This window comes from Hevea brasiliensis, chromosome 12 (assembly GCF_030052815.1).
Source record: "Hevea brasiliensis isolate MT/VB/25A 57/8 chromosome 12, ASM3005281v1, whole genome shotgun sequence".
NCBI classification, from domain to species: domain Eukaryota; kingdom Viridiplantae; phylum Streptophyta; class Magnoliopsida; order Malpighiales; family Euphorbiaceae; genus Hevea; species Hevea brasiliensis.
Genome location: NC_079504.1, coordinates 16,573,640 through 16,588,340, shown reverse-complemented (window position 1 = coordinate 16,588,340; position 14,701 = coordinate 16,573,640). Strand labels below are relative to the sequence as shown.

The window sequence follows — 14,701 nt, the reverse complement described above, 5'->3', positions numbered from 1 at the left end:
ATTAGTTAAATAGTTGATGAAAAATGATAGATTAAAGAGTTAGTAGTATTTGATTAAATAGCCAATAATAGGAAAAAAGAGAAATTGTAAAATTTAAAATTCAAATATGAAAATTTCATTAAGGGCTAAATAGATACTGCACGTTAGAAGGTGCTTAATATTTATCCAATTATCTCCATTTATGCATTTTTTTACGCTAATTTGTATACACTTAGCAAGTCCTTGCAATAATAGCAAGGCAACACTGCATTTACAATGGGCCTCACCTATTATATATGTAGTTTTTTGCCAAGTACAAGTAAGCAACAAATTGTACCATGCTTAATCCAGCTAGTAGCCAATAAAAGTAATCAAGATGACCCCGATTCAAATTGTTGGCGAACCAACTATCATGCCCTTGCCCACTTGTAATTTTTTCAATGGCAGAGATAAGAAAGCTGCTAAGAAAGCTCCCTACACCGAAGATGCTGAGGTAGAGAGAAAGACCCACACTTCGTAATTCCCTAGGGACCTGATCATAGAAGAATTCTTGCAGACCAATCATGGTAAATACATCAGCAACTCCGAACAAGGCATATTGAGGAATTAACCACCGAGCGCTCATTGGAAGTGTCACGTCTGGCAAATCAACTAGTCCATGTTCTCGAGCAACTTCAAGCCTCTTCATTTCAACTAGAGCAGCTATGGCTGTTGTCAGAGCAGATAAAAACATCCCAGTTCCAATCCTCTGAAGCATTGTAATGCCAGAAGGTTTCCCGGTTAAAGCCCTTGCTATGGGAACAAACACACGGTCATAAATTGGGATGAATAAAATGACCGCAAAGCTGCTAAAGCATTGAAGCGTAGCTGGTGGTATGTCTAAACCCTTTGAAATTGACCTATCCATAGTCAGTCCTTGCTTGGTGAAGAAAGTTGTGGACTGTGCAAACACAACAGCATATACCAAACATGTAGCCCATATTGGAATAAGCTTGAGTACAGCCTTAGCTTCTTCAACTTCACTAAGGCTACACACCTTCTCATCCCCCTTTAAGCCATTTGGTGCAAGCAGGGTTTTGTTGAGGAACCTGACACATCAGAAGATCCAAATTGATATATTGGAAGAGCTTTGATTTGAAGTAATTAAGATTTTTCCAAGTACTCATTGTTTTGACATTTCAACAGCATAAAGAATTGAAATTGTCCCTGTTGGTAAAAAATTCATAGAGACAAACAAGTGATTTTATTTCTTTAAGAGTTCCTTCATTACGATAATCAAGAATTCCTTTCACTACATTGCGACAAGATAATTAGAAAGCGTTTGAAGGAAATAAAGCATCTTAGAAACATATTGTGCACAATGACTACTTCCCTCCCCATAAATGATAATAATTGAAGAGTAATTTCTCACAAATCCTCAAATTCATAATGAGGTATGAAAAACACACCACCTTCATTGAATGTTACAAGGAAAATAAATCTGACTAATTTTAAATGTCTTATAAATCATGCTCAGAACATAAATCCCACATTTGTATTATAGGATAAGAGACAAGGTTGAGTTAATACAGCAATAAAATACGACCTAATCTGGTGATAGAGCCACTCTATCCATTAACATAAGCTTTTGGGTGAGATACATTTACATGTTAGAGCCTCATTTTTGGACTACACATGCTAAGCCTTTGTCTCTGTTTAGTGGACTTTCTTGCTTAGGAGGAGTTGAGGAAAAGAATTCCACATCCACTGGACCTGAAATCTAATGACTTGGAATACTACGGCTTAATATGAACAACTACACTATTTGCCAGCCCAAGGTTTAGGGTTGGATCCTTAGCAAATCACAACAGTGATTAATTATCCAACCAATGATTCAAAGAAGTCATAGAGCTCAGATTACTTTCAAAATCTATAATCCTAAGTGGGCAAAATCCACAAAAAGCTTTGAAACTGTGTTCAAAATCTTCCAGACATCTTAATGCATTTATATTCATTTCTATCCTGAATTATCAAAGAGCAAAAATTTATCTCTTACCTGAATTGCTCAGAACCATGATGAGGTAGCATTCCACGAGCTTCTTCCTCTAAAGTTATTGCAGAAGGGTAAGTTCGCCAATTCCTAATTGTTGCAAGAAATACCCTACCAATTCTTAAAACTGCACTATTCTCTTCTGCTTTGACACTATAGCGATATGTCGTAGTTCCAAGTAAGAAGATTAATAGTGCAATCACCATCGTAATACATGGGATTCCAAATCCAAGAGCCCAACCAAGGTTGTCCTGGATGTAGTTTAAGGTTAGTACAGTTACTAAAATGCCGAAATTCATACAGAAATACCACCAGTTAAAGAATGAGCTTTTGGCTTTGCACTCCTCAGGGTCTTTTCCATCAAACTGATCTGCCCCAAAAGCCTGAACACAAGGTTTATGCCCACCTTGCCCAAGTGCTGCCAAATAGAGGGCAAAGAAGAACAAAACTACTTCAAATAGATGAGGAGAGCAAGATGTGATAGTACTGGAGCTTGGGCAACCAGAAGCACTGTGTGAAGGAAACATAGCGGATATAGTCATCAAGCCAAGTCCCTGTCATTAAATTCCAAAAATGCGTATATTTTAAAACCAAAGCCATGAAAAACACGCTAACAATTATTTCCAACAGATCGAGGATAAAATTTGTTTGCAACAAAGTGGGGAAAAACTTAGTAACAACCCATCTAGTGCCTTGATCCATAAAATGCTGGTGGGTTTAAAATTACTTTTGATTGAAAAATCAATTCGCTCAATGAGAAAACAATGAGAAAATTGGTCAGATTCTTCAGAATCAAACCTGTGGGACTTAAGTATGTCCCAACAACTTAAATGCAGGTCAAGAAAGTAGATTTTGTCCAAGTTTTCTCAAGAATGCGTTTGTTTCAACTATTAGGAGCAACAGTTAAATCTTCAATCCAGTAGTTATACATTTCAATCAACAGCTGATAGATTTTGGAAGACCAAGCGGTCGTATCAAAGATCAAATATGGAACTTCTACTGATTAAAATCATATCACACATAAAATCCTTGATCAACAAATGAAATTCCCATATGCACCTAACTGTTTGAAAATAAAACTAAGCAACTGAAATGGAAGTGCAGAGGTAAAATAAATTTCCAGACCCAACATATATATAGTTATATATAGCATTAGCACATGTTCCACTAATAAGCAACTGGAATAGAAGTCTCCGGAGGTAAAATAAAACAAAAACAGAGGAATTTACCAAGAGGTAGATAAGAGAAGCAACAACAATAGTGCGATATCTCCCAAGGAAAGAATCGGCAACAAATGCACCTAACAAAGGAAGCAACGACGCCGTTCCCGACCAGGCGTTAACGTTCTCCGCCGCAGTAGCCGTCGACTGACCAAGCGGCCCTGTCAAATATGTAATAAGGTTCGATGATATCCCAAAGTGGGCAAACCTCTCTGCAACCTCCACTCCTGCGCAAACTACACACATCAAAATCAAACTCATAAATGCGTCCTCTGACCCAACAGAGATAAATTTTCACCTATTATGAAAGACGCAGATCTCCAGCCACCGGAGGTGGATTTATGAGCAGGAAGGCCTTTATAATCAACGGTGTCCCACAGCTCTGGTGCATAATGAGCCAATAGCAAAGCACTGAAGCGACCACTTCAATCAATGACCGACCTTTTTTTTTATTTCTTAATCTGTTTTCATATGGAGGGAGAATGTTTGCATTGGATGTCCCGCATGATAAATTATATTATATATAAATCAACGAATATTATAAATCTATCTAATAATGTACAATCAATCTATTTGTTTACTTACCATATAATCTATCTATATTAATATAAAAATAAAAAATAAAATTTAATTGACTATTAAAAATTAATTTATTTTAAATTTTATTATTTAAATATATTTTAGAGTTTATGTAAATTTAAAAATATTAATTTCATTTGTAATTAAATTTTATTTAATTAAGTTTTTTATTATAATTCAAAATAAAATTTTATAAAAAAATAACTGAAGTAACAAATTATTTGTATAAAAAACATTGTTTTCTTTTTATTAAAAAAATTTAGTTTGTTTTGTGAAAATTAAATTTAAAAAAATTCACTTTTGTTAAAAAAATTTGATCATTTTTATAAAATTTAACTAAAAAATCAGAAATTTATTTTTTTTTATTTTTCTATTTTCAAAGATATTGATAAATATTAAATTAAAATTTAAAATGATAATTTTATTTTTTTTATGACTTTTTTCTTTTATGGCGAATTTTTAATTAATTATTAAAATTTATTACTTTATTTTAATGTATGAAAATATAATGATAAAAAGATATATACTAATATCATCATTATTTACTTATTCATATATATTTTAAGTAATGATATCATTTCAAAAATAAAATATTTATTTTATTTATTAGAGAAAGAGATTTTACATGACGAGATAATTGGTGGTCTCTACTGCTATGACTATTTAGATATATATTCACTATTATTTTATATATTTTTTTCTATATTTTATTAATAAAATTATTTTTACATGTGCTAAATTGCAAAAAAAAAAAAAAAAAAAGCATTTTAACCATGTTCTAAACTTAAGACTTTACTTATTGTGACTTTTTGAATTCAATAAATGTAAAGTTATAAAGAATTCCCATTTTTTTCAACAATTTTATACTTCTAAACTTAATTAAACTAGAATTTTAGTAGAAAAATAATATTTTAATGATTTTATAACTATTTAATTTTTTTAAGTTTTTAATATTATAAATAATAAAAAGAGAATTCTATTCATTTTAAAATTAATTGTAGTTTTTAATAACTAATTAAATTTTTTTTAGTTTTTATATATATATAAATTATTAAAATATGAAGTGATTATATTTGTATATATTTATAGTCTCAATCTAAAACTGATAATATATAAATGGCAATATTTTATAGTCTTCGCTAATTTATAAAAAGTATTTTAATTTTTTACATAATGCATATTTTTAAGAAAATTAAAAAAAATCTTTTAAAATATTTTGAGATTTATTAGTTAATTATTATGGAAATTTTCTAAAATTATATATAAAAAAATTAAATCACAAATATTAACAATGAATATAGCGTGCATTAACAATGCATATTATAAAAAAGAAATTAATAATAAATAAATGTACGAGGTGGAGTGTGATTACCAAAAATATCAATAGTAATTTAGTATTATAATAATAAATAATTAAATTTAATTGATTATGTAATAAAATTAATTATAATAATTAATATTTAAATTTAATTGGCTGATGAAAATTAAACTTAATTTTAAAATGAGTAGGATTATTTTTATATTATTTATGATATTAAAAAATTTTAAAAACTTTATTAAACTATAAAATCGTTCAAAAGAGAAAAAAAATTATTTTCCCAAAATTCTATTTTAAGTTTATAAGTATATATAATATATTTTGAAAGAAAAAATATATATTAAATAAAATAAAATAAAAGTATTGCAGAATTAAAAAAAAGAAATAATAATAATAATATTTTTTATGAAGAATTATATATTATTAGTATTTTTTAATTTATTATATAGGAATAATTTTTTAATAAATAATAATTTATTTTTATAGATTTAGTGATTAGTGATTAGTGATAGATTATTTATCGCTAATGCTTTAATAGTAATTATAATTATACTAAAAATCTTATTTAATTTATATGCTTAATCCTATTGTAAATATTATTAAATTATTAACAAATATTTAATTCATTATAATAAATTAATAAGAAATATTAATATTAAATATTAAATCTCACTTATGCTAATTTATTTTTTTAATTATTTTAAATATTTGTGAACTTATAATATTAAATTATAAAAGTACTATTAAAAACAACTATTTAATTAACATAATTATAAAATTATTATTAAAAATTAATTATTTAATTAAATTAAAATTTATATTTATATTAATATATATAAAATTCTAATCCTATTTAATGAAAAATATTTTATTTGTTATAAATTTATAGCTATTGTTTTGAAATATCAGTTCTAAATAACTTTTATATTTATACACTTTATTTTTATGCAATAAAAATTTAGTTCAATTAATTTTAACTTATAATATGATTTTTTTTATTTACTATATTTCTGTGTCTCTTTTTTTAAAGGGTAAAATAAATTTATAAATCTTTAAATTTTTTGAGATTTTGCATATCACGTGTGTCATTCTTACGAGGATAATTGTAAGTTAATGTGATTCTAGATAGCAAATAAAACTAATATCCTTTCAAATTTAATGATATTTATATACCATAAACTATATTGATTTTTTATTATTTTTTTTATGTTTAATATTGATACATCCTATAATATTTAGATGATTAATATCATTTTTACATAAAAAAATATATTTTACATGTAATTATATGATATTTTAATTTTCTTAGGCCAATTTAGTTTAAATGTAAACTAATTTTAATTTGTTAATATCCTCATGTTGATGCACATTTTTTTTATTTTTAATTTATTAATCAATTTCAATTATGTTATTGATTTTGACCACAAGATTATGAAAAGCCTAATTATATTTTTATATATATATTTATGTGGAAAGATATGCCCCTCTCAGTATTAATTTTAAGTTATTATGTTTTAAATTTTCACAATAATAAAAACAAAAAGAAAATATGAAAAGGATTAGAAGAAATTAATGAATTCATATTAATTATATAATTAATATGAACTCATTAAAAATGTATTATTATAGTTATATTTATATATAAATCTATAATGTATTTATAACATATATAGTATAATCTGTAATTTAAAAAAATAAAAAATATACATTAAATATATTAAATAAGTTTTAAAATTATTTATATTAAACAATATAATAATATAAAATTTTAATATATCAATATAAAGAAAATGAAAATTTTATAATAATAATTCACTAACTACATCATATATTTTAAAAATTATCCTATTTTCTAATTTTATAAATAATTTTCTTTAGCTATGTAGCCTCATTATATAAATTAATATTATTTTAAATTATAAAAAATATAATACAGACAAATCAAACTTATTTGAAAAAAAAAAACAAAATTTGAATGAATTGAATTTAATGAGTTAATTTATATTTTTTATTAATTTATTTTAATATTTAAACATCTTCACCCATTTATATTTTTAAAACTTATTATTATATTTTTTATTATATTACATTTAAATTGATAATTATGTTGTTATTATCCTATATATAATGATTTTAAATTAATAAATATTTTTTTTATATATAATTAATTAAAATATTAAATTTAATATTTTAAATATATGATAATATATTGATAATATTATATTATTTATAAAAAGATAACAAAAATTATATAAAAAATTAAATCGCAATATAATAAAAATAATGTATAATGCACGTTACACAAGTATGAAGAGGGAGAGTATTAAGATTTTTCAAAATACTCTTCATTATTTTTATTATTTATATTTATAATATTTTTTATTTTTTAATTAATTTTAGAATTTATATAAATTTAAATTTTTTAATTTTATTTGTATTTAAATTCTCCTTAATTAAATTCTTTTATAATTCAAAATATTTATAAAATTATAATATTAAATTTTATTTTAATTTCTGAATATATATATATATAACCACTTTATTAATTGTAAATTTATAGTTTTTTCTGGAAAAAAAGATTATTATTGGTAAAAAAATACCTTTAGAGAAACTTGAAATTTGTTTTTTATAAATAAATAAAATTTCATTTATTTAATTTTCATCAAAATAAAAATAAAATATTTTATATTCTCAAATTAAATTGTAGTATAATAATTTAAAAATAATTTTTATTGAAAACATTAACAAAATTAATTTAAGTAAATAGAATAAAATTAGCACTAATTTTATAATTTTAATAAAAATAAATAAATTAAAAATTTAAATAAAATTAAAAGTGGTTAGATTTTTTTATTAATTATATTTATTTTTAAATAATTTTTTGTCAATAAAATATTTTAACTTATAAATTTATTAAATTAAAATATATTTTCATAAAAATTATTTAGACTTTGTTTAGATGAATAATCATTTAAACAAAATTAATTTTAATTTTACATTAAAATAAAATAAAACAATCATATTATGAAATTCAAACGATTATTCATCTCAATTGTTTTATCTATTTAAATAAGTTCTATATTATTATCTAATTATATAAATGTATAAATATTTATAATTATATTAAAGAATGCAATTAATATATAACAATGTATTTTTAAATATATAATTTAAGTTTTCATCATATATTACGATTTATATTTTTTATTTATTAAATTTCAATTTTTAAAATTTTAATTTCTATTATATAAAATTTATATATAAATAAAAAATTATAAAAATTCATTCAATTATTAATAAATTTGTGCTTATAGTCTTGTATTCTTTTCTAATAATTAAACAATATATACGAATGAGGGGTAAACTTATGTACAAACAATAATATTCTTAATTTTTATATTATTTATAACTATATACATTATCTTTTATTATTAAAATTAATTTTAAAATTTATAAAAGTTTAAAATTCTTTGTCCTATTTATATTTAACTTTTATTTAATTAATTTTTTATTGTAATCCGAAACAAAATATTTATATAAAATAATTAATTACCATAAGAAATCTTTTTTTTTTAAATCTAACTTCCATATTTTTAAAAATAAATTATCAAGTTTCATAGAAAAAAATTAACTAAAAAAATGATTTTACAAATTTTAATATTTAAAAAAAAATCATCAATACCAATTGAAGCTCAAAGTGTTTTAATTTTGTTTTTTATAACTTTATTTCTTTTAAGTTTGTTTTACTTAATTATTAAAGTTTATTATTTTATTATAATATATGAAAAATATTTTTTATAATTTAAAAATAAAAATTTATAAAAAATTAATAAAATAAAAAAGTCATTTTTTCCAAATATAGCTTTCATATTTAAAAAAAAAATTATCGATTTTCATATATAAAAAGAATTAACTGGAAAAAAAATGCGTGAGTTTCTAACTAAAAAAAAAAGAGTAATTTTTAACTTTTAAAAAGAATTTATTAATAGCAAATGAAACTCAAAGTGTTCTAATTTTATTTCTTATGTTTTTTTTAAGACCATATTTTTATTATAATATGTGAAAAATATTTTTATTATAATTTAAAATAAAAAGTTTTAAAAAAATAATAAAATCATATTTTAAAAAAAAAAAAATAAAATCATATTTTTTTAAAAAAATCAAAACTTCCATATTTAAAAAAAATTTGATTCTTATAAAAGGAATTAACTAAAGAAGATGAGTACATAACTTTTAAGATAATTTATCAATACCAATTGAAACTCAAAGCATTTTAATTTTATTTTTTTATGACTTTTTTCTCTTCTAATACTATTATTTTGTATAATTATTAAAATTTATTAATTTATTATAATATATGAAAAATATAAATGATAAGGACATATATTAATAAATAAAATAATATGTAATTTTATTTATTATTTATTAAATTAATAAATTCGTTGCATAATTTATAATTTAACTTTTTTATTAATATATTATTATTTCTTTGATTAATTTATAATATTATATTATTTCTTTTTATTAATAAATTATATATATAAATAAAATAATCAATTTAATTTATTTTCTTATTTAAATTTGTAAGTTTTATCTTGTAATTATTATTTTTTTTATTTTTGTTTGTGATTTTTTTACTAAATTTTATTTTAAATTGTCGATCAACTTGGTGATAATATATTAGAATTATTTCAATAGGAACTAAAATGCACATATTATAATAGTAATTAATTATAAATATTTTTTACACTTATATTAATTTATTTGTTTTCTATGAACAATACTTTTATAAAACAGTAAAAGATTTTCTTACCATTATTAATTTATTATAATAATATTTCTTAAGCAATTTTTTTTATAATTTTTTTTTATTATAAACACTATTACTTTAAAACAATAAGTGATTTTGATTGACATATACAATCAAAATATGTATTATTCAAAATACTAAAATAATATTGTTAATATTATTTTAAAATATTATAAAATAATATCTATGCGTCTTTTCATAATATTTATTTAGAGTTGGTTATGTATTAAATGTTTAAATAAAAAATTTAAATATTATAATATAAATGAACTTTATTATATTAAAAAAAATTATAAAATTTTTATTATTTATATTTTTAAATAAAAAATTCAAAGCGTAACATATTAAAAATGTGTTATTAAAAATTAATGAATTATAGTAATATTATGTTATATATAAAAATTAACAAAAGAATTACGTATAAAAAATTAAAATATAAATATTGTATGATGTACTAAAAAAAATAGTGGTAATAAATAAAAAAAAATGTAGCAAAATTAAGTTGCATTTTTTTTTTAATCGAAAGAAATCATGTAAAAAAGAAAGGAGCATTTACAATATAGGTCTGCAACACACATCCAACAGGCCTGGAATAACCAAGGCCATAACAACTAAAAGGCCCAGAAAAATTCATACCTCAAAACTAAGCCCCAACAAAACTTAGGCCCAAAATCTGGACTAAAGAAACCTTAGGGCTCAATTGGTTCGAACCGCAGGGATTCGAAACAGATGGCAAAAAGGCAGTAACAGGTCGCTTGCACTGGTGTTCCGCGCAACATAAAACTGTAAACGGGATCGCTAAACGCAAATAGAGGAGTCGTTCCACCTGAGACCTATATTAAAAAAAAGTATTATAGAATAATAATAATAATAATAATAATAATATCTTTTTTTTAAAAAGAATTATTTATTATTAGTATTTTTTAATTTATTATATAGGAATTTTTTAATAAATAATAATTTAATTTTATAGATTTAATAATAAAAGTGTGTCACTGATTATTTTTAGTGATAAATTACCTATCGCTGATAGTTTAAGAAATGAAAAGTGACGACTTTTTTAATACTAATACTTTCAATAGCTATTTTGTATAGAGTTATCACTAATAAGTTTTAGTTACACGCTATTCATAGCTAATACTTTAATAATAATTGTAGTTATATTAAAAATCTTATTTAATTTATATTCTTAATCCTATTATAAATATTATTAATTTATTAAAAATTATTTAATTTATTACAGTAAAATTAATAAATAACATTAAATATTGAATCTCATTTATATTAATTTATTTTTTAATTATTTTAAATATTTACAAACTTATAATATTAAATTATAAAATTACTATTAAAAATAACTATTTAATTAACATAATTGTAAAATTATTATTAAAAATTAATTAAATTAAAATTTACATTTATATTAACATATATAAAATTCTAATCCTATTCAATGAAAAATATTTTATTTGTTATAAATTTATAGCTATTATTTTAAAATATTAGCAATAGATAACTTTTATTTTTACAAACTTTAATTTTTACGCAATAAAAATTTAATTCAATTAATTTTAATTTATAATATAATTTTTTATTCATTATATTTTTGTGTCTTTATTTTTCAACAGGTAAAATTTATTTATAAATTTTAAAATTTTTTAAGCTTTTATATGTCACAGATATCATTTTTATGAGAGTAATTGCATGTGAATGTAATCTTAGATAACAAATAAAACCAATATCCTTTCAAATTTAATGATATTTATATATTCTAAAATAGATTGATTTTTTTATTTATTTTTTATGTTTAATATTTAAATATCCTATAATATTTATGATAATTAATATTATTTTTACATAAAAAATATATTTTACATGTAATTATATGAGATTTTAATTTTCTTAGACTAATTTAGTTTAAATGTAAACTAATTTTAATTTTTTAATATCCACATGTTGATACACTTTTTTTATTTTTAATTTATTAATCAATATTAATTATGTTATTGATTTTGATCATAAGGTTATAAAAAATCTAATTATATTTTTGTATATATTTATGTGAAAAGATATGCTCGTCTCAATATTAATTTTAAGTTATTATGTTTTAAATTTTTACAATAATAAAAAAAAGAAGAAAATATGAAAAGATTAGAAGAAAAAATTTTGACTACATGAGATTATTAATTATATAATTAATATGAATTCATTAAAAATGTATTATTATATTTATATTTATATTTTAATCTATAATGTATTTAGAACATATATAGTATAATCTATAATTTAAAAAAAAAATAAAAATACTCATTAAATATATGAAATAGGTTTTAAAATTATTTATATTAAACAATATGATAATATAAAATTCTAATATATCAATATAAAAAAATAAAATTTTATAATAATAATTTACTAAACTACATCATACATTTTAAAAATTATCCTATTTTCTAATTTTATAAATAAATTTCTCTCACATGAATCTCGCTATGTAACCTTATTATATAAATTAATACTATTTAAAATTAAAACAAATATAATATCAACAAATTAAACTTATTTAAAAAAAATAACAAAGTTTTAATGAATTGATTTGAGTTAATTTTGTATTTTTATTAATTTATTTTAATATTTAAACATCTTTATCCATTTATATTTTTAAAACTTATTATTATATTCTTTTATTACATGGCATTTAAGTTTATAATTATGTTCCTATTTTTCTATATATAATGATTTTAAATTAACAAATATTTTTTTATATAATTAATTAAAAATAATAAAATTAATATTTTAATTTAAATAATTAAATACAATATTTATAATATATTGATAATATTATATTATATATAACAACATAACACAAAATTATATAAAAAATTAAATTACGAATATATATAATAAAAATAAATAATAGCTTGTATTGCACATTAAATAAATATGAAGAAAGGGGAGCATTAAGATTTTTCAAGATACCCTTCATTATTTTTATTATTTACGTGTATAATATTTTTTTATTATCTAATTAATTTTAAAATTTATATAAATTTAAAATTTTTAATCTAATTTATATTTAAATTCTTCTTAATTAAATTCTTTTATAATTTAAAATATTTATAAATTTACAATATTAAATCTTATTTTAATTTATGAGTAAAAATATTTTCATATATATATATATATATATATATATATATAACCACTTTATTGATTATAAATTTATAGTTTTTTTTTTAGAAAAATTATTATAATTGGTAAAAAAAATAACTTTAGCTAAACTTGAAATTTGTTTTTATAAATAAATAAATTTTCATTTATTTAATTTTCATTAAAATAAAAATAAAATATTTTATATTCTCAAATTAAATTGTGGTATAATAATTTAAAAATAATTTTTATTGAAAATATTAACAAAATTGATTTTGGTAAATAGAATAAAACTAGCACTAATTTTATAATTTTGATAAAAATAGATAAATTAAAATTTTAAATAAAATTAAAAAGTGCTTAGATTTTTTTATTAATTATGCTTATTTTCAAATAATTTTTTGTCAATAAAATATTTTATTTTATAAATTTATTAAATTAAAAAAAAATTTCATAAAAATTATTTAGACTTTGTTTAAATAATTAATCTAAAAATTATTTAGACTTTGTTTAAATAATTAATCATTTAAATAAAAATTAATTTTAATTTTACATTAAAATTAAATAAAAAAAATTATAATATGAAATTCAAAAGATCATTCATCTCAATTTTTTTTATCTATTTAAATAAGTTTTATATTATTATCTAATTGTATAAATATATAAATATTTATAATTTTATTAAAAAACACAATTAATATATAGTTTTAACAATTTATTTTTAAATATATAATTTAAGTTTTCATAATATTTTTTATTTTTTAAGTTTCAATTTTTAAAATTTTAATTTCTATTATATAAAATTTTATATATAAATAAAAAATTATAAAAATTCATTCAATTATTAATTAAATTTGTCTTTATAGTCTTGTATTCTTTTCTAATAATTAAACAATATATACGAATAAGGGGTAAACTTACATAGAAATAATAATATTTTTAATTTTTATATTATTTTTAATTATATATGTTATCTTTTATCTTTAAAATTAATTTTAGGGTTTATAAAAATTTAAAATTCTTTATCCTATTTGTATTTAATTTTTACTTAATTAATTTTTTATTGTAATCCAGAACAAAAAATTTATAGAAAATAATTAATTACCATAATTTTTTTTTTGAAAATCTAACTTCCATATTTTTAAAAGTAAATTATCAATTTTCATGGAAAAAATTAACTAAACAAATGATTTCACAATTTTTAAAATTTTTTTAAAAAATTATCAATACCAATTGAAACTCAAAGTTTTTTAATTTTGTTTTTTTATAACTTTATTTCTTTTAAGGTTTTTTTACTTAATTATTAAAATTTATTAATTTATTATAATATATGAAAAATATAAATGATAAGGACATATATTAATAAATAAAATAATATGTAATTTTATTTATTATTTATGAAATGAATAAATTCGTTGCATAATTTATAATTTAACTTTTTATTAATATATTATTATTTATTTGATTAATTTATAATATTATATTATTTATTTTTATTAATAAATTATATATATAAATAAAATAATCAATTTAATTTATTTTCCTATTTAAATTTGTAAGTTTTATCTTGTAATTATTTTTTTTTTATTTTTGTTTGTAATTTTCTACTAAATTTT

General features: G+C 19.2%; 1 protein-coding gene across 1 annotated transcript; it reads right to left on the bottom strand.

Annotated features, from left to right (window-relative positions):
* Nucleotides 1-149: 149 nt before the first annotated feature.
* LOC110651746 (protein NRT1/ PTR FAMILY 5.10) lies at nucleotides 150-11,067 on the bottom strand. Its single transcript, XM_058130565.1, has 6 exons — nucleotides 11,057-11,067; nucleotides 10,647-10,768; nucleotides 3,527-3,610; nucleotides 3,238-3,455; nucleotides 2,015-2,562; nucleotides 150-1,067 (listed from the first exon to the last, which is right to left on the bottom strand). The coding sequence occupies exons 1-6, from the start codon at nucleotides 11,065-11,067 to the stop codon at nucleotides 263-265; spliced, it is 1,788 nt and encodes a 595-aa protein (XP_057986548.1). The 3' UTR covers nucleotides 150-262.
* Between the last annotated feature and the right edge of the window lie 3,634 nt (nucleotides 11,068-14,701).

Excerpts from the sequence above, each read along its gene's own strand:
- LOC110651746 (XM_058130565.1), bottom strand. Across the intron at positions 3,456-3,526 it reads ATCTGCGTCTTTCATAATAG|GAGTGGAGGTTGCAGAGAGG; the intron begins GTGAAAATTTAT and ends TAGTTTGCGCAG. Across the intron at positions 2,563-3,237 it reads CTTCTCTTATCTACCTCTTG|GGACTTGGCTTGATGACTAT; the intron begins GTAAATTCCTCT and ends ATTTAATGACAG.